General features: G+C 38.1%; 1 protein-coding gene across 2 annotated transcripts in view; it reads left to right on the top strand.

Moving 5' to 3' along the window:
• The first annotated feature begins 7,846 nt into the window (after positions 1-7,846).
• LOC133547958 (uncharacterized) overlaps positions 7,847-24,158 on the top strand; it is a 28,572-nt gene continuing 12,260 nt past the window's right edge. For both annotated transcript variants that reach the window (XM_061893425.1, XM_061893424.1), the window contains exons 1-10: positions 7,847-8,020; positions 10,715-10,920; positions 11,097-11,234; positions 14,771-14,909; positions 14,989-15,218; positions 16,708-17,342; positions 17,503-17,644; positions 21,599-21,742; positions 21,821-21,880; positions 22,032-22,090. In XM_061893425.1, coding sequence (XP_061749409.1) covers positions 7,898-8,020; positions 10,715-10,920; positions 11,097-11,234; positions 14,771-14,909; positions 14,989-15,218; positions 16,708-17,342; positions 17,503-17,644; positions 21,599-21,742; positions 21,821-21,880; positions 22,032-22,090 — 1,876 coding nt within the window. In that variant the 5' untranslated portion in view covers positions 7,847-7,897. The remainder of the gene's footprint in view (positions 8,021-10,714; positions 10,921-11,096; positions 11,235-14,770; positions 14,910-14,988; positions 15,219-16,707; positions 17,343-17,502; positions 17,645-21,598; positions 21,743-21,820; positions 21,881-22,031; positions 22,091-24,158) is intronic.

Below are 24,158 nucleotides of genomic sequence, written 5' to 3'. Positions count from 1 at the left end.
CATAGTAGAGCTTTAACTTGCACTTACAGATGTAGCAACGGACTGCATTTGGTGACAGTGGTTTTCTGAAGTGTTCCTGAGCCCATGTGGTGATATCCTTTAGAGATTGATGTCGATTTTTGATACAGTGCCGTCTGAGGGATCGAAGGTCACGGTCATTCAATGTTGGTTTCCGGCCATGCCGCTTACGTGGAGTGATTTCTCCAGATTCTCTGAACCTTTTGATGATATTATGGACCGTAGATGCTGAAATCTCTAAATTTCTTGCAATTGCACTTTAAGAAACGTTGTTCTTAAACTGTTTGACTATTTGCTCACGCAGTTGTGGACAAAGGGGTGTACCTCGTCCAATCCTTTCTTGTGTAAGGCTGAGGATTTTTTCGGAAGCTGTTTTTATACCCAATCATGGCACCCACCTGTTCCCAATTAGCCTGCCCACCTGTGGGATGTTCCAAATAAGTGTTTGATGAGCATTCCTCAACTTTATCAGTATTTATTGCCACCTTTCCCAACTTTTTTGTCACGTGTTGGTGGCATCAAATTCTAAAGTTAATGATTGTTTGCAAAAAAAAATGTTTATGAGTTTGAACATCAAATATGTTGTCTTTGTAGCATATTCAACTGAATATGGGTTGAAAATGATTTGCAAATCATTGTATTCCGTTTATATTTACATCTAACACAATTTCCCAACTCATATGGAAACGGGGTTTGTACATCGCGCTATATCATATGTATGTATGATGATAGAACCATTCCAAAATATTTGGTGCTAGCAAGAATACTACATTGTGTTGAGGACGCCTTTGTTCGCTTGTAGCTGTCAAATTTGCGTGACACTGCGAGAATGTGTCATCAATATTCAATATTACAACATAACAACAGTATAGTAAAAGCTCTATCGTCTCAATGACCAAATTTATATTAGATATCATCTATATCGTGCAACCCTATTTCCGACTGTCATACACTGTAAAAAAAAATCCAATTTTTATGGTAATTTACTCTAAATTTCTACTGTAATTTTTCTATTTTTTTTTAAATAGGTTATAAAACTGTAGAATTGAAGACATTATCTGTAAATAAACAAAACCGCCTGTTATTTTAAGTAATATGCCAGTAATGACAAACTATGTATATTTTTATTTTTTTTACAGAAAAATACAAAACTAATAATACATATCATTTTCTGTTTTCTCAAATTACTTTCAAATTCATGTAAAATTACAGTAATTAACTTTCATTTAATATGTAGCCTGTTATATAAAAGTCCTTGTCCATACTAACAATCTAACAGTTTTATATGTAATTTTAAGGAAAATCTTATTTATTTAATATTTATGTGTATTTTCATATTCAAATTGAAAAATATTGGTAGCCTGTTATATAAAGGTTTATGTTCATACTAAAAATTTAACATTTTTCTCTGTAATACGACACAAGTTGGTGACTGCAAGACATACTTGATCAACAGCCATACAAGTCACACTGGGTGGCTGTACAAACAACTTTAGCACTGTTACAAATATGTGCCACATTGTGAACCCACATCAAACAAGAATGACAAACACATTTCGGGAGAACATCTTCACCGTAACACAAAATAAACACAAAAAAACAAATACCCAGAAGCCCATGCAGCGCTACTCTTCCGGGCTACACCCCACCTCAATCGACGCATGGAGGGGGGCGGTGACGTGGGGTGGTGGCGGGGGTGTAGCCCGGAAAAGTAGCGCTGCATGGCATTCTGTGTATTTTTTTTTCTTTTTGTCTTTCTATATTTTATATAGCGCTTTTCTCAAGTGACTCAAAGCGCTTTACATTGTGAAACCCAATATCTAAGTTACATTTAAAACCAGTGTGGGTGGCACTGGGAGCAGGTGGGTAAAGTGTGTTGCCCAAGGACACAACGGCAGTGAGTAGGATGGTGCAAGCTGAGATCGAACCTGCAAACCTCAAGTTGCTGGCACAGCCGCTCTACCAACCGAGCTATACCGCCATTATTTGTTCTTTTGTGTTTATCTTGTGTTACGGTGAAGATGTTCTCCCGAAATGTGTTTGTCATTCTTGTTTGATGTGGGTTCACAATGTGGCGAATATTTGTAACAGTGTTAAATTTGTTTGTACAGCCACCGTCAGTGTGACCTGTATGGCTGTTGATCAAGTATGTCTTGCAGTCAATACTGAATGACCATGGACCAACGAAGCCTTGCACAACATGCCTCTCAGTCGGCACGCTGCTTGTTTGGTGAATGAACGAATGTGACGAAAGGTTGCCGAGGACGATGAAGGCAGTGCTGTCACGGCACAACCTTAAAATACATTTCCGGTCTATCGGAACAATCCTTCGCGAGGGTCACAGGAAGTCTCTCGTTACAATCTGGAGGATTGACAAGTATGTTGCCAGGTCGAGATAGCCATTCAAAGACGGTGAATCCACTTCTCACGTAGTTTCTGCATCCAGTGGCCCCCAGGTAAATTGACTTTGAAACCCCTGATCTTAACAATTCAGAAAAAATCTGTAAAATAATGGTATTTTTGTGTGGAACTGCCAGCATTGTCACTTCATTAAAGTTGGTTGATCATAATAATTTGGAAAAACTCTGTAAAATAAAGGTATTTTTCTGCAGAACTGTTTGCATTGCCACTTTCTTAAAGGTGTTTGATCTTAATAATTTAGTAAAAATCTGTAAAATTACGATATTTTTCCGCAAAACGTTTCATGAACATTTCTGTAAATATGTTTTTGATCATTATTTAGTTCACAGTGTTTTACTTTAATTTTATGGTTTTTGTTTGGCAGCCGTAGCTGCCAGTAGATGACCGTTTTTGTACAGATTTTTTTTTTTACAGTGTACAAACGAAACTTGTTAATAGACATATGAGCAACAGTCATCATTTAAAAAGTGAAAAACAATTATATTGTTGCTTTTTACATGGCTGTCTACAACAAAGGACTTTCAAAGTCAAATCAGATTTGTTAGATTTTGCCCATATTATTATGAAATGTCGTTTTTATTTGAAGAGAGAAATAGATTGTGGTGATACGTACTCTAGTACTGTATACCGACTAGGTTTCAGTGGTGTCACATGGATGTAGATCCGACCGCTATCATGATTCTGTCAAAAGTAATAAAACAAATGGTTCAAAGGAATGCAGTCTTCAATTAAATTGAACAAAACAAAGATCTCATTGCCATTTTGTCCACCTCAAAGAAAATGCTCAAATACCTTGAGAAACATATAAACACGGTAGAGATTGGTTAGTTTAGTGGTCCAATTGCTGAACCAGATTTTTTTGCTTGTTTGTTAAGTACGGCTTTGCACACAATAGCAGTGCTGGACTGAGCAGGAATGAAAAACACTTGAAGGTGGCCTACAGGCATATCAAGTATACTTCCTGAACATGAGCTTTCCCATTACCAAATACACAGTCTAATACCTTATAAAACTACTACAAGTACATGTAATGTGATTTTTTTTCAGTTCGAATTGATCAGTTTGAAAGAAGATTAAATTATTTAATTTGTGTAGAAAAATGTTATTCACAAAAACGTGTTAACAAATGTAATATTTTATTGTACGACATCATACTGAAAATGGGCATGCAAACAATGACTAAGGCTACATTCACAATTACAATTTCTTTGCCCATGTGTCCATTTTTCCAGGTTCTGTAGTGTCCACAGTAGGCTGACCATATTGTGAAATGCCAAAAAGAAGACACATATATGCGTGCCAAGGCCGGGACTCTGTGAACATTTGCCAATGATACTTCAACTTGCTTTATAAATAATATATTTATTCAAATAAAGCATTTTTTCTCCTCTGTTGACAGCAGTGTTGGCGCTAGGAATTTTCAAAATGGGGTCCCATGGACCCCATCAAGTCATAAAAATGGGGTCCCACAGTAAATTTTTGGGGTCCCACTTTTTTGTAAGCGTTTTGAAAACAAATTATAAATGTATGCATTGTCCTGTTATATCTCACATTCTATGTTGTGTTCTGGAAAAAGGTTGTCATAAATGTTACTTCATTCATTCAAAGAAACAATAAAAAAAGAAGACAAATGTGTATGCATTATAAGGATTCATTTTCTTATTTCCCTCATGGATCTAAACTTTACCGCTGCTGGTAGCTTTTTCTATGTTTTTATTTAATAAGTTGTAGGTGTATTTATTTCAGTATAAAAGTGTAAAAATGTTTTGCTTGGGTCATGAAATGATGATAATGGTGTGCCAGGGCATACTTAGTATGTTTTATCTTTAAAGCTTAAATCTCTGGAGTCTACATCAACATCAGATATATTCCCCATTTCAAAATGTTTTTGTTTTTTTTTTGTTTTGTTTGCTTTCTATCCTTTTTTGTCAAACCAAACTATGTTTTTTATGGCAAACACACAAAATAGGCAAAATCTTCCCCTAAAAATATTTTTCAAACTGGAATATTTGATGTGACGTAATCGGGGTTGTATCATTCCAGAAGAGTCAGTGTTGCAAGGGGTTCTGGGTATTTGTTCTGTTGTGTTTACTGTATGTTGTGTTACGGTGCGGATGTTCTCCTGAAATGTGTTTGTCATTCTTATGTGGTGTGGGTTCACAGTGTGGCGCATATTTGTAACAGTGTTAAAGTTGTTCACACAACCCTCAGTGTGACCTGTATGGCTGTTGACCAAGTATGCCTTGATTGACAGTAAATCCACTACCTCGCTCTCTCGCTCTCTGTCCCTCCCTCACGAATGTTGCTGCGTGCGCACACCTTCACAATTTGTTTTGTTTTTGCCCCTTTTAAACCTGTACGCATGTTGAAAATACACGCAACCTTAACACAAAACGCCAGACTTCTGAGGCATTTAAGAAACCCCGCCCGGACACCCCGGACAGTCCCGCAAAAGAGGACATGTCCGGGGAAAAGAGGACATACAGTATGGTCAGCCAAGTCAACAGTATGGGTTATTTGAATCTGACCATGGGCTCTTTTGTATGTGGTACTGAATCCAATATGTATCCAATGCAAGTGCAGTCTGGACACTCGGGTCGCGTTTGTCCTACATATATGTCATCAAAAGGCACCAAATGTCACAATTATTCGTCAGGGGCAAAAAACATGGCAGGCGAACGAGTAGAAAACATTTAGCGGCAAAAGGAAAACTGTTTTCCTGGCTTTGACTCGTCATCCTCGGAACAGACTGCGCAGCACACACAAAATGATTTCCCTCTTCCTTCTTAATCTCCTAAACAAAATAATTTAGTTAAGAAAACACACACACAAACACACTATACCGCATGTGACTGTGTTTTGTTCACATCTCCTTTACATTGGACAGAAAAAATGTCACAGAAATGTTTGTATAGTGCTGTGGTTCTCAAATGGGGGTATGCGTACCCCTGGGGGTACTTGAAGGTATGCCAAGGGGTACGTGAGATTTTTTAAAAAATATAAAAATAGCAACAATTCAAAAATCCTTTATAAATAAATTTATCGAATAATACCTCAACAAAATATGAATGTAAGTTCATAAACTGTGAAAATAAATGCAACAATGCAATATTCAGTGTTGACAGCTAGATTTTTTGTGGACATGTTCCATAAATATTGATGTTAAAGATTTATTTTTTTGTAAACAAATGTTTAGAATTAAGTTCATGAATCCATATGGATCTCTATTACAATCCCCAAAGAGGGCACTTTAAGCTGATGATTACTTCTATGTGTAGAAATCTTCATTTATAATCGAATCACTTGTTTGTTTTTCAACAAGTTTTTAGTTATTTTTATATCCATCCATCCATTCATTTTCTACCGCTTATTCCCTTTGGGGTCGCTGGTGCCTATCTTTCTTATATATTATTTCTTATATCTTTCTTTCCAAATAGTTCAAGAAAGACCACTACAAATGAGCAATATTTTGCACCGTTACACAATTTAATAAATCAGAAACTTGTTATGTACAGAGGAGGGAAGGAGGCGACAACCAGGGCACAACTGGGGTTCACAAGGTTTATTTAAACCTTTGATGATACATGGCGTGTGTATGCTACTCTAAGTGAATGAGTGATGACTATGTGTAATATTAATAATGTAAATGTTACCAGGGTTTGTTGTCTGTGAGTGTTGGTTGTATCCTTCGTCGAATCCAAAGGGGCAAGGCGAAGAGGCAGTTCGTGAGTAGGCAAGATGTCTGGGGCAGGAGCGAGGCAGCGTGGTCTGGGTCTGAGCAGGGAGGTCGTGGATCGAGGAAGGCAGTTATGAATCCGGATGGATGTTGAGAGGCAAGGTACGATCACGGAAGACAGGGGAGTCACTGTGGAAAACACAAGGGACATGAACAAGGGAGACTCGGAGAGAGCAAAGAGCAAAGCAGAGGAGAGGGAATGCCAGACGTAACGCTTACTGAGAAGATAGCGACGTTCTGGCAAAGGTTCCTCGGGTCTGCTGGCTTTTACGCTGCTCCCTCTCATCAAATCCAGGTGTGTTGATTCTTGACAGGCTGCAGGCTTGTTGCTGCTTGGGCGTGCTGCACTCAGCACGAGTGAGGGCGAGTCTGAGTGCACTGTCAGCAGAGGCCTCTCTTGGCGCACGCAGCTCCAGCCGCCGAGGAAACGTGGGTTCGATTCTGTATCGTGACAAAACTAATGACATAATGTTGTATTTTACTTCTTTATCTCTTTTTTTCAATCAAAAATGCTTTGATCTGATTAGGGGGTACTTGAATTAAAAAAATGTTCACAGGGGGTACATCACTGAAAAAAGGTCGAGAACCACTGGTAGAGTGAACGACTACATAAATAGATAGGATAATAACAAAAAAAATCTCTTCTTAGCCATCATACCCTTACAATGTGAATGTGTTTAATGCTTTTCGAATATTGAATGTGCCGTCTGCTATTCAGTTGTATTTATCCCAAGGCGTGGTGCCTTGGGATACCTAACACATGTCAGTATGTGGGCTTTGGGGTTTGTTTTCCCGGGATGCAAAGGAAAGTTGGAGCGGGCAAGGCATGAAAGTAAGGACATATTTATTTATTACTATAAAAAAGGAACAAAAGGCGCGCACAAAGCGGAACTACAAAACCTTGGCTAATGAAACAAAAACTTGCACAAAGGCAGAAACTATGAACATGAAGCAAAACTTGTTAAGTGTGACATGAAAAAACAAAACTTATGTGGCATGGCAAGAAGCATAACTATGAACAGGCGTAAGTATCAGAAGAAGCATGGCATGAAGTGAGCAGAGGTAATGTCTTCCTGGCAACTATCGGTTAAAATAATAGTGATATGATCAGTGAAATCAGGTGCGTGACTCAAAATGTGACACAGGTGAAACTAATGGTTGCTATGGTGACAAAACAAGAGAGTGAAAAAGCAGGAACCGAGTGTCCAAAAACCAAACAGAAGACGACTTAAACAAAACATGATCACAGACATGATAACACATTAAAAAAAAGCTAGTAAATATTGTTTCACTGATATCAAATGATCCAGTATGTACTGCTTTACATACATTACTAATTACTTGTAAAACGTTATCTTCAGGTTTAGGTTAGGTATTTTAAATGGACCTGTATTCATACTTTTGTGTAGATACGGTATAAGCCCACAATGCACGTACTGTTAATGGATGGCTATGTTATTCATACTGAAAGAAGTGTTGTTGCAGTTGAATGACCGCCACTTTGCATTCCTATGAATATTTTTGCAGTAAAGCATCCAAAGTTTGTTTGTTCAATGAAACCTGTTTGGACTCATTGTTCTTAAAAACATACTGGACATACCAGTACAATAGGCGATACCACGTTTCCTGCAAAATCTGGGCTTGTGCGCATGTATAAAGATGCGGAGAGCGCACGCAAACAACAGACCTTTTTGAGCAGAGCAAAGGTGAGGTTGGGGCATCATGGTTTTGACACCAGTGCCTCTGCTGCAGCTGGTCCTGGTCTCAGTGGTGTCTGCGTCACACCACTTTGGAGGACTCACCACCTATAGCTATGGCGGGAAAAACTCTGACGGGACGTTTATCGTGAGTGATCGAATATTACCACTAATAGATTTGTGTAGTTGTGTTGTTTTTGTCATTTCAAACTTTATGAAGGGATTAAAAAATTCATGCTGGTTTTTTTTTTCTCTTGTCAATTATGGTGGTGCATTCAGACAGTATATTTTTACTATCCATGATATAAAATATGTAAAATTGTTATTTGAATGTGTTCCAATAAAATGTATAGCACATTACAATTATGTTATATTACTATCATTCAAATAGTGGCATACAGTAAATAGTGGTATTTATTATCATATCATTCATATTTTGTTGCAATGGCTTGATTCAAAAAGTAAAATTAAAACTGTCATGTCTTTTGATCGTGTCTTGTTTAGCTATATTTTGTTGACCTTTGGACTCTGTAAGTTGTTTTTTTTTTCACTCCCTTGTTTTGTTTCCATGGTTACCTATTAGTCTCACCTGTTGCTCATTTGGACACACGCACCTGTGTCAATCATGTGACTGTTATTTAAGCCTGTCTTTTTCTGTTGGTCGACTGGCGACATTACCTCTGATGACTTCTGCTACCTATTTTACCATAGTTCCATGCCAAGTGAGTTTTGTCTATTTTTATGTCTCAGTAAGTGTTTTTGTTTTCATGTCCATAGCTTTAGCCCAAGTGCTAGTTTAATTGTTTTCAAAGCCAAGTTTGTTCTTCCGCCTTGTGCGCGCCTTTTGTTTGTTCATTTTGTTAGTGTTAAAATAAATGATGTCTTTACCTTCACGCCATGTCCACTCCAACTTTACTTGCATCTCGGGAAAACAAACACCCCAAAGTCCACGTTTTGACAAAAACAAAACAACTTCTGCAGTAACTAGATTCATATTCGGACATAATGTAAATATAAGGGCTGTTAAACAATGATATTTTTTTTTTAATCAGATTAATCGCATTTTGGAATGAATTATAATTAATCAAAGGTGAGTACACTATTGCATAACTAAAATTTACCAAGAAAAGACCGTAATATTTGACCACAAATGCAATTTTATCGCCAGAATGTCATCCAAGAAAGTTTTTAAGCACTCTACTTGAATACATGTAATTTATTTTCACAAAACTTGGTAACAGTTTTATCTGTCAGGCTGTATTTTGGAGTGAAATTTGCCAGCATGCTAAAAATAGTTTCTGTGGTCTAGACTGTGATACTATATCAGGGGTAGGGAACCTATGGCTCTAGAGCTAGATCCGGCTCTTTTGATGACTGCATCTGGCTCTCAGATTAATCTTAGCAGACATTGCTTAGCATGATAAGTAATGAATAATTCCGCTGTTAATCACAGTGTTAAAAATAACGTTCAAATTATAAAACATTCTCATGCATTTTAATCCAACCATCTATTTTCTTCCGCACCTGTTCGAGAAGTCGCATTATTGGTAAGAAGTGTTATATATTTATTATTGGTTAGCTTTAATAACAATGTTATTAAAAAGAATAAGAGACTTATTATACCGTATTTTTTTGGACTATAAGTCACAGTTTTTTTCATAGTTTGGCCGGGGGTGCGACTTATACTCAGGAGCGATTTATGTGTGCAATTATTAACACATTACCGTAAAATGTCAAATGATATTATATAGCTAATTCACGTAAGGGACTAGACGTATAAGATTTCATGGGATTTATGGATTAAGAGTGACAGATTGTTTGGTAAAGGTATAGCATGTTCTATATGTTATAGTTATTTGAATGACTCTTACCATAATATGTTACGTTAACATACCAGGCACCTTCTCAGTTGGTTATTTATGCGTCATATAACGTACACTTATTCAGCCTGTTGTTCACTATCCTTTATTTATTTTAAATTGCCTTTCAAATGTCTATTCTTGGTGTTGGGTTTTATCAAATAAATGTCCACAAAAAATGCGACTTATTATGCATTTTCGGCTGGTGCGATTTATACTCCGGAGCGACTTATACTCCAAAAAATGCGGTACTCTAATAATGTTGGTCTTAAAAATGCACACATTTAGTTGTATTCAGTGTTAAAAAATATGATATGGCTCTCACGGAAATACATTTTGAAATATTTGGCTTTCATGGCTCTCTCACACAAAAAGGTTCCCGACCCCTGTACTATATTGTCAAAAATGTGTTACATCTCGTAGATGAGTGCTGCTTGTTCAACATTGCAAAACCCCACATGTTGAATGGAGAGAATAATAACATGAATGTAGAGGTAAATGAGTGTTTCCATATACTAACATAATAGTGTGTGTACAGTTAAAAACTTTAATTAAGGCGTTCCGCACCACGTTTGCACTTGTTATCAACTTTTGTAGATCAATTGGTACACATCATTTTATTGTTTGCACGAGCTGTTTAACAAGCGGGATTTGGATCTTGGTAGATTAGTCCCTAAATGTATAGTTTAATAGAATGTTCTGCACTTTGCAGAACATGACCAGGATCTTTTGGGGGTTTTTTTTGTGTTTTTTTAAACAAGACATGTTCAGCCACTCAGGCAAATGATATTGTTGATAGAGATGCTCATATCTGCTGTATATATTTACTTTACAAAAGAGAAGTGTGGGATATTTCTGTTGTAGCCTTTTGACTTTAATAAATGGATATATTTGGATATGCACAGATTGGGATTTTTGAAAATAGTGACTAATTTTCAACGGTATCTCAAACACAACTTATCTTTTGGGATTCTTTTTAACAGGTCACTATTCGTAACAGGGCAACCTTCGATGGATGTTACAGCTCTCAGTCCGTTAATTGTTACCAAGGTATTTGTGGGAATGAGGTTTCCAGAAACAGAACCCTACTGGATCACAGCAGCAACGCCCCAATGGATAACGGGCAATGGTGTGAGGCAGAGACGGTAATAACAAGACATCTCCCTTCCGACAAACCTTTCTCTTTGAGGTAGGATTCTTTTGTTTTTTTGTCCTTTCAAAGCTACAACTGCCAGCTTAGTATGACATACAAAATGCCTCTCAATGTATAAATAAATATACATTACTTACTTACACGTACAATAATAACATACTGTGCTGTGCCTATTTTCAAAAGTTCAAGAGTTGTCTTTCTAAACCTCTCAGGTCAGCTAGCTGTTGCTGGATTTCTAACCGAAACTCCCTTTGGAATTGGAGACAGCTGACCACCGTGGATTTGGGTATAAGATCTGATACCGGAGTGCCAAACACATCACCAGTTATTGGCACTCTACCATTCCTTCGGTAAGGCTCAAAAGGCACAGGAAGTAATGTAAAACGCTGCATAGGTCCACTAACAATTATGGACATTTTGGGGCATGCACTGGATTTGGTCTGGGGGTTTTAAAGGCCTACTGAAACCCACTACTACCGACCACGCAGTCTGATAGTTTATATATCAATGATGAAATATTCACATTGCAACACATGCTAATACGGCCTTTTTAGTTAACTAAATTGCAATTTTAAATTTCGCACATAGTGTCCTGTTGAAAACGTTGCTGAATGCTGACGTGTAAGGAAATATTAGCGCTGCACACACACACAGCTAAAAGTCGTCTGCTTTAACCGCATGATTACACAGTATTTTGGACATCTGTGTTGCTGAATCTTTTGCAATTTGTTCAATTAATAATGAAGTCAAAGTAGAAATATGGAGTTGGGAAGCTTTAGCCTTTAGCCACACACACACACGGTGATTCCTTGTTTAAAATTCCCGGACGTGAACCTTTACTATGGATCAGAGCGGTCAAGCGAACATGGATGCCGACCGAATTTCAACCAGCAGTTTTCGGTGAGAAAATTGTGGTAAAAAGTCGCCACTTACCGGAGATCAGCTGAGCTTGTGCCGTCCGTACAGCTGCCGTCGACTTCCATCCGACACTGGCGTCAACACGCCTGTGGAGACACCCTTCCGACTATTAGGTAATATTAAACTAGCTAAAACACTAGCAACACAATAGAAAGATAAGGGATTTCCCAGAATTATCCTAGTAAATGTGTCTAAAAACATTTGCATTTTTTTTTGTTCTAGTCCGTCGCAATCAATATCCTCAAACACAAATCTTTCATCCTTGCTCAAATTATGGAGAAATTGACGTTTTCTTGGTCCGAATAGCTCTTTTTGTTGGAGGCTCCCATTAAAAACAATGTGAGGATGTGAGGAGCGACTTCCGGTAAAGGCAGGGCTTTTCTGTTAGCGACCAAAAGTTGCAAACTTTATCGTCGATGTTCTCTACTAAATCCTTTCAGCAAAAATATGGCAATATAACGAAATGATCAAGTATTACACATAGAATGAACCTGCTATCCCCGTTTAAATAAGAAAATCTCCTTTCAGTAGGCCTTTAAGGCGAATTAACAATTCAAGATGTGGGCCCCCAAGTGACTACGGGCCCCAAGCCGCCGGAGAAGTCTCGAATAGAGAGAAACACTTTTGCATCTGTGCTTAGTCATGCTCTCCGACACCTCGGAACCCTCCTGTTTTAGCAGGTATACTGCCATAATGTCTTTTGAATTTTTTTTCTCCATCAGATTTACACTCTAAAAAAAAAATCCTCTCTAGTAATGCAAGTGACAATGTCAGTGCTTGAGCCAAAGCAATCTGCAGAGCCAATGGTATAGTGCAAGGATCCCTATAGGATCCCTCTGGCCCGCGGGACCTCCCAAGTTTAAAACAAAAATAAAAGTTGTTCATGCCCATTTCTGCTGTACAGATTTACAACCCCCGTTCCCATATGAGTTGGGAAATTGTATTAAATGTAAATATAAACGGAATACAATGATTTGCAAATCCTTTTCCACCCATATTCAATTGAATGCACTACAAAGACAAGATATTTGATGTTCAAACTCATAAACTTTATTTTTTATTTTTTTCAAATAATTAACTAAAAATTTCATGGCAGCAACTCGTGCCAAAGTAGTTGGGAAAGGGCATGTTCACCAATGTGTTACATCACCTTTTCTTCTGACAACACTCAATAAATGTTTGGGAACTGAGGAAACTAATTGTTGAAGCTTTGAAAGTGGATTTTTTTCCCATTCTTGTTTATGTAGAGCTTCAGTCGTTCAACAGTTCGGGGTCTCCGCTGTCGTATCTTACGCTTCATAATGAGCCACAGATTTTCGATGGGAGACAGGTCTGGACTGCAGGCGGGCCAGGGAAGTACCTGCACTCTTTTTTTACGAAGCCACGCTGTTGTAACACGTGCTAAATGTGGCTTGGCATTGTCTTGCTGAAATAAGCAGGGGCGTCCATGAAAAAGACGCCGCTTAGATGGCAGCATATGTTGTTCCAAAACCTGTATGTACCTTTCAGCATTAATGGTGCCTTCACAGATGTGTAAATTACCCATGCCTTGGGCACTAATGCACCCCCATACCGTCAGAGATGCTGGCTTTTCAATTTTCCATCGATAACAGTCTGGATGGTTTGCTTCCCCTTTGGTCCTGATGACACGATGTCGAATATTTCCAAAAACAATTTGAAATGTGGACTCAGGACCACAGAACACTTTTCCACTTTGCATCAGTCCATCTTAGATGATCTCAGGCCCAGAGAAGCCGGCGGCGTTTCTGAATGTTGTTGATAAATGGCTTTCGCTTTGCATAGTAGTGCTTTAACTTGCACTTACAGATGTAGCAACGAACTGTATTTAGTGACAGTGGTTTTCTGAAGTGTTCCTGAGCCCATGTGGTGATATCCTTTAGAGGTTGATGTCGGTTTTTAATACAGTGCCTTCTGAAGGATCGAGAGTCACGGTCATTCAATGTTGGTTTCCGGCCATGCCGCTTGCTTGGAGTGATTTCTCCAGATTCTCTGAACCTTTTGACGATATTATGGACTGTAGATGTTGAAATCCATAAATATCTTGCAATTGCACTTTGAGAAACGTTGTTCTTAAACTGTTTGACTATTTGCTCACGCAGTTGTGGACAAAGGGGTGTACCTCGCCCCATCCTTTCTTGTGAAAGACTGAGCATTTTTTGGGAAGGTGTTTTTATACCCATTCATGGCACCCACCTGTTCCTAATTAGCATGCATACCTGTGGGATGTTCCAAATAAGTGGTTGATGAGCATTCCTCAACTTTATCAGTATTTATTGCCACCTTTCCCAACTTCTTTGTCACGTGTTGCTGGCATCAAATTCTAAAGTTAATGATTATTTGCAAAAAACATCAAATATGTTGTCTTTGAATATGGGTTGAAAAGGATTTGCAAATCATTCTTTTCCGTTTATATTTACATCTAACACAATTTTACAACTAATATGGAAACGGAGTTTGTAGAATCCCATGCATTGGTGAGTCTGTCCGTCGTAGCCGCTAAACTATGACATAAAAAAACGGCCTCACTGCCATATTTGTACTTGGTTTAAAGGAAAAGAAAGAGAAAGTAGGATAAAGTAGTATTTATCTAATGGTGGCATGCACACACTTTGCAAAAGAGAAGTGTGGGAAACTTCTCTTGTTGCGTACGCACACACACACAAATAGCCCATTGCCCAAACAAATTATTTTAAACCAATGTGGCCCACGTGTCAAAACTTTTGGGGACCCCAGACAGTGCATTGGCAGAGGGCAGTTCGGTCTTTCGTGGACCTTTCCTCTTGAATGATCATAAAAGATCGTAATGTCACATCATGAAAAAAAACTAGTTCTACTTTTTTCCCACTGCTTGTCGCAAACAGTATGACTCGCTAATAAAAAAAAATCTATCAAACTATTTTGCTAAACTGTACTTGTTTTGTTGATGAGTTTATTTGTTTTACTCAAGAGTTCCTCAAAACTGCCCACGTACATACAAGCTGATGACATTTGACCCTGATGGTGACCGAGTCCGATGCAGATATGGAAAGCTTTTCAACACAGAATGCAGCTCCTGCACACAACCTGTGGGCTTTCAGTTGGATGAGGTTTGTTGAAAATCAGCTGAAAAATAATGTCTTTCTTTGCCTTATTAATAAACCAGAAGTGTGTTATTTTTTTCTCCAGGACACGTGCACTTTGCAATACAACTACGTGTATTCTGACCCCAGAGTTTTTGGATTTGAGTTAGTGGTGGAGGACTTCCCCCAACAACCCATCACACTTGTCTATAGTGATGGATCTCATTCTTCCAGGCCATCCTTGGCTGTCAGGAGAAAGAGAGCACCATCCGCTTATGGTTACTGGACCACTCCTCGAAGTACCAATGGATATACCACATTAGATCCTTGGCAGAGGTGGGTAGTAACGTGCTACATTTACTCCGTTACAGCTACAAGAGTAATTTTTGGGATAAATTGTACTTCTAAGAGTAGTTTTTATGCAACATACTTTTACTTTTACTTGAGTATATTTATAGAGAAGAACACTACTTTTACTCTGCTCCATTTATCTACATTCAGCTCGTTACTCGCTACTTTTTTTATCGATCTGTTAATGCACGCTTTGTTTTTGATTTTGTCAGACACACATTCAAAGTAGGATCTACGCATGCTTGCGTTTCACCAATCAAATGCAGTCACTGGTGACATTGGACCAATCAAACAGAGCCAGGCAGTCACGTGACCGTCACACGTGGAACCTGACTTAAACAAGTTGAAAGACTTATTGGGGTGTTACCATTTAGTGGTCAATTGTACAGAATATGTACTAATAATAATCTACTGATAAAAGTTTCAATAAATCAAAAGTGTAAAGGAAAAAAGACACTTTTATTTCAACCGTACTTCCCGTCAAAAGCCTAAAGACTGATCGCACGGTTCCTGTCTTCACAATAAAAGTGCCACGCTAACAAAATAAGAGTCTCCAAAAGCCAGCGCAAACAAGCTAGCAAGCTACGGAGTTTGCCGCCAATGTATTTTTTGTAAAGTGTATAAAAAGGAATATGGAAACCGGACAAATAAGATACCAAAAACCAACGTCTTTCATGTGGTATTAGACAGAAAGGAGTAACTTTTTTTCTCCTCCATTTGAAAACGTGGACGTTATCAGCACTAGTGTCCAATTCCAATCAATGCAAGTAATCAGAATCAGGTAATACACCAACTTATATTCTTGTCTTCATGAAAGATAGGAATCTATATGTTAAACATGCATGTACATTCATTAAAACACCTTTAACATGTCAACAAAAACGGCAAAATAAATCAATATAAATTATATACTGTATATATAAATGTGTGTATATATATATATATATATATATATATATATATGAGGTAGATCACCTCGACTTGGTCATTTATTAAGTAATTGATTAACGTTGAAAAACTTATTGGGGTGTTACCATTTAGTGGTAAATTGTACGGAATATGTACTGTACTGTGCAATCTAATAATACAAGTTTCAATCAATCAATGCCTACTGAGCCTATGATGCTGTTAAGTTATTGTGGCTCAATTTGCCTTATTTTTTTTTATTTTAATGTATTATTATTTCTTATATATTATTGTTTTAGTTGCTCAAGAGATATTCCTGGCTCTGAATTTGCTCATTGCTATTTTTATGTTTTTGTGCATTTGTTGCCGTAATCATTAAACGAACAGGTTACTCATCAGTTACTCAGTACTTGAGTAGTTTTTTCACAACATACTTTTTACTTTAATCAATTAAATATTTGGGTGACTACTCCTTACTTTTACTTGAGTATTAAATCTCTAAAATAACTGTACAATTTCTGGCTACTCTACCCACCTCTGATCCTTGGTACATTTCAACTCGTTACAGGTCTACTACAACACCACACCCATGGGGGGGCTGGTATACTACAGCCCCACACCCGTGGAGGACCTGGCCTAGTACAACCACACCCCCATGGAGGACCTGGCCTACTACAACCACACCCCCATGGAGGACCTGGCCTACTACAACCACACCCCCATGGAGGACCTGGCCTACTACAACCACACCCCCATGGAGGACCTGGCCTACTACAACTACACCCCCATGGAGGACCTGGCCTACTACAACCACACGCCCATGGAGGACCTGGCCTACTACAACCACACCCCCATGGAGGACCTGGCCTACTACAACCACACCCCCATGGAGGACCTGGCCTACTACAACCACACCCCCATGGAGGACCTGGCCTACTACAACCACACGCCCATGGAGGACCTGGCCTACTACAACCACACCCCCATGGAGGACCTGGCCTACTACAACCACACGCCCATGGAGGACCTGGCCTACTACAACCACACCCCCATGGAGAACCTGGCCTACTACAACCACACCCCCATGGAGGACCTGGCCTACTACAACTCCAAACTCATGGGGAGGCTGGCCCACTACAAGACCCATCGATTCCACATCAATTCCACCACTTGGCAAATTGCCTTTGCAATTCTCTTTGCTGGGTAAGTCAGATCTTACTTCAATATTAAATTCATTATTTTTTTAACAATATGATGGTTTTAGCGCTGCCTTATGTTTTTTATTGTCTTTTGTTTATATACTTTGAAGTAAACTAGTCTGATATTACAACAATTTTTTAATTGATCTCTTACTGGCATCCAGTGGACCCCCCTGTTCCTTCATGTCAAGAAGGACTCTACCTACCTAAGTTTGTCTACCCCACACCGCAAAATGGAGAAACCATACATGCAGAGGTCAACAAGGAAGTGGAGATCCGGGTGAAAGCAGTAGCTAGCTATGCAACGTAAGTGACGCCGATCATGTTCAGGACAAGAGGTCAAAGCTACGGTATCATAAACAGACACTGCAATGGACTGAAATATTCTCTTTGTTAAACATATTCTCGTCTGCCAGCAGTCATTGCTTAAGGACATATGCAGAACTGATTTTTTTACAATTACTTTAGGAATACACCGTTTTTACTCCAATGCAGTGGTTCTCAAACTTTTTTTGTCATCCCCCACTTTGGACAAGGGGGAGTTTTCAAGCCCCACCTGCCCCCATCGCCCCAACAGAACGCTAATGCCAAGCTTAACATTTTCAAATTTAACATCAAGTTGTATACATTCAAACTCAATAACATAAAATAACATCAAGTTCAATAATAAATAAAATAACTGTGCAGCTGGGGTATAACTTGCATCAAGTTCAATAGTAAATAAAACAAGTGTTATAACTTCCATCAAAATTCAATAGTAAATCAAAAAAAGGGTTATAACTTGTATCAAGTTCAATAATAAATCAAATAAAAGTGTTATAACGTGCATCAAGTTCAATAATAAATCAAAAAAAGTGTTATAACTCCCATCAAGTTCAATAATAAATCAAATAAAAGTGTTATAACTTGCATCAAGTTTAATAATAAATCAAATAACTTGCATCAAGTTCAATAATAAATCAAATAACTTGCATCAAGTTCAATAACAAATAAATGAAAAGTGCCACTTTTTCGTGTTTTGATCAAATTTACCGCGCTCGCAACATCTGTTAAAACCTCATTGAGTTCGGGGCTGAGCTGCCTTGACGCGAGTGCTTCCCGGTAAAATGACAGTGTGTCCAATGCGCATTTGGCGCAACCCTCTTTATTAGAGCCTGCAGCCCGTTTCTTGACTCTGCCATGGTCTGTGCGCCATCAGAGCAAAAGCCCACGCAGTTTTGCCACTTAAGGTCATGTTCTTTGAGGAAACCGTCCATTATCTTGAACAGCTCATCAGCACTGGCTCTATTTTTTATGTATTTGCAAAACAGCAAATCCTCGCACAGTGACTCGCCATTCACAAAGCGGACGTATCACGTATGCGATGAACAGGCAGTCTTTATTGCTGTCAGTAGCTTCGTTCACTTGTAAAGCAAAACGACTTTCTGTTAATTTGTCCACGAGTTGTTCCTCAAGATCACTTGCAATGTTGCATATACGTCTCACAACTGTGTCGTTTGACAGTGGGACAGCTTTTAATTTTGCTGTGCTTGTCTCGTCAAGCATGACTGACACCATGTCTATTGCAGCGGGGAGAATGAGCTGCTCAGCTATTGTGTGTGGTTTTTTGCATTGAGCAATTCTGTATGCAACTCTATATGAAGCCAATTTATCCTTTTTGTGTAATTGTGGTCCACACATTAGCCTGCTACCCATCTGCGCGAAAGTTTGTTCCGCTTAGCCCCGCCCCCATTAGTTACTGTTGCGTCTGTCAAACTTTCGCTCCTACCTAGAAATTTAAAGCTTACAGGAAAAATAAGTAATTTACATTAATTTATACAGCGGATTTCACTGACAGAATCACAAAGTGATTTACAGTTTGTACAGAAAATGGGGTTGTAAAAAAAAAATCTAAGAATATAATTTAAAAAAAAATGTTTTAAGTGAAATTTCCTCCCGTTCCTGTTGTGTCTCTATTCCCCATACTTTGAGAAACGCTGCTCCAATGTGTGTATAATGGCAGTACAATAACGTGGTGGCTGATATGTTTACCGCACAGCCAAGAGATGCAGATTTTCAATCTGCGCTGTACGGATATACAGTAAGGGTCTGATTAACTAAAGGTTTGAGTGTAGGAAAACAAGTGCAAACCTGATAGCACACGCAGAGCTGATCTACTAAACATGTGCAAAGTGGATTGCGTCTGTTAAGTGAGCAGAATAGGGTGTGCAATCCATTTTGCGTCTGTCTTCATTAATATGCAGAATAATGCTGGTCATCAATTACCCATAACATTGGGAAGAGAAGATGCAAATATGATATACAACACGGGCAATGGGATTAATCAACAATCATGACCGCTTTGTAAGCACTATTTAGCGGTGTAGTTGGCACACGTGGGATGTACGTGCAAACTGACAGTTCCGCACATGGGTGCCGAGTCAGTGCTCGCGCTGCACTGACGACAGACGGACGAGAATCCGCCGTATTACTGTATTTTTCTGAGTATAAGTCGCTCCGGAGTATAAGTCGCACCTGGCGAAAATGCATAAAAAACATACATAAGTCACATTGGAGTATAAATTGCATTTTGGGGGGAAATTTGTTTGATAAAATCCAACACCAAGAATAGAGAAGGCAATTTAAAATAAATAAATAATAGTGAATAACAGAGAAGGTGCCTGGTATGTTAACGTAACTTATTATGGTAAGAGTCATTCAAATAACTATAACATATAGAACATGCTATACGTTTACCAAACAATCTGTCACTCCTAATCGCTAAATCCCATGAAATCTTATACGTCTTGTCTCTTACGTGAATGAGCAAAATAATATTATTTGATATATTACAGTAATGTGTTAAAGGGGAACATTATCACCAAACCTATGCGAGCGTCAATATATACCTTGATGTTGCAGAAAAAAGACCATGTATTTTTTTAACCGATTTCCGAACTCTAAATGGGTGAATTTTGGCAAATTAAACGCCTTTCTGTTTATCGGTCTTTTAGTGATGACGTCAGAACGTGACATCACCGAGGTAACACACCCGCCATATTCATTTTCACATTACAAACACCGGATCTCAGCTCTGTTATTTTTCGTTTTTTCGACTATTTTTTGGAACCTTGAAGACATCATGCCTGTGTTGTCGGAGGGTGTAACAACACTAACAGGGAGGGATTCAAGTTGCACTACTGGCAAGAAATCTGCCGCCAGACCCCCATTAAATGTACCAAAGTGTCTTCACATTTGACCGGCGATGCTAAGACAGACATGGCACAGAGATGTATGGATAACCTGCAGATGCATTTGCAACGATTAAGTCAACGAAATCACAAAGGTGAGTTTTGTTGATGTTGTTGACTTATGTGCTAATCAGACATATTTGGTCACGGCATGACTGCCAGCTAATCGATGCTAACATGCTATTTACGCTAGCTGTATGTACATTTGAAACTAGATACCCACATTTAATGCGAAACAAACACTTACCAATCGACGGATTTAAGTTGCTCCAGTGTCACAAGATGCGAAAGTCCTGATCATTTGGTCTGCACATTTTACCGGCGATGCTAATAAGGCAGCCATGCTATGGGCCACTTCATTAGGTACACCCACGCTATGGCCGAATAGGTTCAATTTCTTCTTCAATTTCGCTATTTGCCTCCATACGCCGACCATCTGTTTCAATACATGCGTAATCTGTTGAATCGCTTAAACCGCTGAAATCCGAATCTGAATCCGAGCTAATGTCGCTATATCTTGCTGTGGTAACCCCCATGTTGTTTGTATTGGCAGCCCTGTATGACGTCACAGGGAAATGGATAGTCGCATCGCAAATAGGGAAAATCAAGAACTTTAAAGCTTTATTTAGGGATATTCCGGGACCGGTAAAATTTTGAAAAAAACTTCAAAAAATACAACAAGCCACTGTGAACTGATTTTTATTGTTTTTAACCCTTTTGAAATTGTGATAATGTTCCCCTTTAATAATTTCACACATAAGTCGCTCCTGAGTATTAGTCGCACCCCTGGCCAAACTATGAAAAAAAAACTGTGATTTATAGCCCCAAAAATACGGTAATTAAGAAACGTGTATTCTATTTTTGTCCATCAATCCATTTTCTACCGCTTGTCCCTTTTGGGGTCGCAGGGGGTGCAGGGGGTGCTGGAGCCTATCTCAGTTGCATCACCCTGCACAAGTCGCCACATCATTGCCGTATTCTATTTCTGAATGAATCAAATTTAAGGATGATTTGTTTTGTTTTGACGCAGAATACATGACATCATTACGAGTGGGCCAGTGAACACCAATAAGTACAGAACCACACACGATGAGTTTGTCATAAGGTGGACACCCGGGCCCGGTGACATGGGTGGACATTACCCACTCTGTTTTGCTGTTGAATCAATCAGCCAGTGAGTTTTGAATTAACACATTTCAGCGTTGATGTGCATGTGTAGAAGCTTAACAATGTTATCATTTATATTTCACAGGTCTGCTCAAACCGCATCCTCATATCATTCTTATTACCACCCCAGTAGCACCTCTTTACAGTGAGTAACTATTTATTCAATTGTATCAAAAATATGTTGTATTCAGTTGGTGTCTTTAATGCAATTTAAAAAGACTTGAAAATGTACTTCAGAATCTTGGGTGTCAACAATATTTTTGTATCATTTAAATGGGTTGACCTATTCTTTGCAGATCAAGCGTTTATCAGTCTGAAATGAGGTGTGTTCTTCTCGACGTTCGGAACGAGACAGGTGAGTCACTGGAGATTACCAAATTCTGAATTCTGTATTGGGTTTATTTTGCGATGTACTGTAGGGCTGCTCAGCATCGAGGAAAAAAAATATATAACAAAAAGGGTCTGCAAAAATATTTATAAATTCGATACACATATAATACAAATGTATATACCGTATTTTTCGGACTATAAGTCGCAGTTTTTTTCATAGTTTGGCCGGGGGTGCGACATATACTCCGGAGCGACTTATGTGTGAAATTATTAACACAATACCGTAAAATATCAAATAATATTATTTAGCTCATTCGCTGAAGAGATGAAGAAAATGCCAGCAATCATCACACACACGTCAACTAATAAGAATTCTGCGGTGGGGGGTCATGGCAGAAGTGCATTGTGGGTCATTGGATACTAACTGCTATATGCTATATCAAGGGTCACCAACCTTTTTGAAACCAAGAGCTACTTCTTGGGTACTGATTAATGCGAAGGGCTACCAGTTTGATACACACTTAAATAAATTGCCAGAAATAGCCAATTTGCTGAATTTACCTTTAATATATATATATGTATATATATATATATATATATATATATATATATATATGTATATATATATATATATATATATATATATATATATATATATATATATATATATATATATATATATATATATATATATATATATATATATATATATATATATATATATATATATAGGGCTTCACGGTGGAAGAGGGGTTAGTGCGTCTGCCTCACAATACGAAGGTCCTGCAGTCCTGGGTTCAAATCCAGGCTCGGGATCTTTCTGTGTGGAGTTTGCATGTTCTCCCCGTGAATGCGTGGGTTCCCTCCGGGTACTCCGGCTTCCTCCCACTTCCAAAGACATGCACCTGGGGATAGGTTGATTGGCAACACTAAATTGGCCCTAGTGTGTGAATGTGAGTGTGAATGTTGTCTGTCTATCTGTGTTGGCCCTGCGACGAGGTGGCGACTTGTCCAGGGTGTACCCCGCCTTCCGCCCGGTTGTAGCTGAGATAGGCGCCAGCGCCCCCCGCGACCCCGAAAGGGAATAAGCGGTAGAAAATGGATGGATGGATGGATATATATATATATATATATATATATATATATATATATATATATATATATATATATGTGTGTATATATGTATATGTAGCTGAGATAGGCGCCAGCGCCCCCCGCGACCCCAAAAAGGGAATAAGCGGTAGAAAATGGATGGATGGATATAATTTAAAAAATGGGTATTTCTGTCCGTCATTCCGTCCTACATTTTTTTTTCCTTTTACGGAAGGTTTTTTTGTAGAGAATAAATGATGAAAAAAACGGTTTCAAAGAGGAGAAAACGGGAAAAAAATGAAAATTAAATTATGAAACAGTTTATCTTCAATTTCGACTCTTTAAAATTCAAAATTCAACTGGAAAAAAGAGAAAAACTAGCTCATTCGAATCTTTTTGAAAAAATTTTTAAAAATAATTTATGGAACATTGTTAGTAATCTTTCCTGATTAAGATTTTTTTTAAATTTTGATGACATGTTTTTAATAGATTAAAATCCACTTTGAAATAAGATTGAATTTTGATTCTACAGATTTTCTAGATTTGCCAGAATATTTTTTTTTTATTTTGATCATAAAAAGTTTGAAGAAATATTTCACAAATATTCTTTGTCAAAAAAACAGAAGCTAAAATGAAGAATTAAATCAAAATGTATTTTTCATTCTTTATAATAAAAACAAAACAAAAAAACACTTGAACATTGATTTAAATTGTCAGGAAAGAAGAGGAAGGAATTCAAAAGGTAAAAAGGTATATATGCGTTTAAAAATCCTCAAATCATTTTTAAGGTTGTATTTTTTCTCTACAATTGTCTTTCTGAAAGTTATAAGAAGCAAAGTAAAAAAAAATTATGAATTTTTTTAAACAAGTGAAGATCAAGTCTTTAAAATATTTTCTTGAATTTTCAAATTCTATTTGAGTTTTGTCTCTCTTAGAATAAAAAATGTCGAGCAAAGCGAGACCAGCTTGCTAGTAAATAAAAACAATTTAAAAAATAGAGG

The sequence above is a fragment of the Nerophis ophidion genome, unplaced genomic scaffold (assembly GCF_033978795.1).
Source record: "Nerophis ophidion isolate RoL-2023_Sa unplaced genomic scaffold, RoL_Noph_v1.0 HiC_scaffold_295, whole genome shotgun sequence".
Lineage (NCBI taxonomy): Eukaryota > Metazoa > Chordata > Actinopteri > Syngnathiformes > Syngnathidae > Nerophis > Nerophis ophidion.
This window is presented reverse-complemented; position numbering and strand designations above follow the sequence as displayed.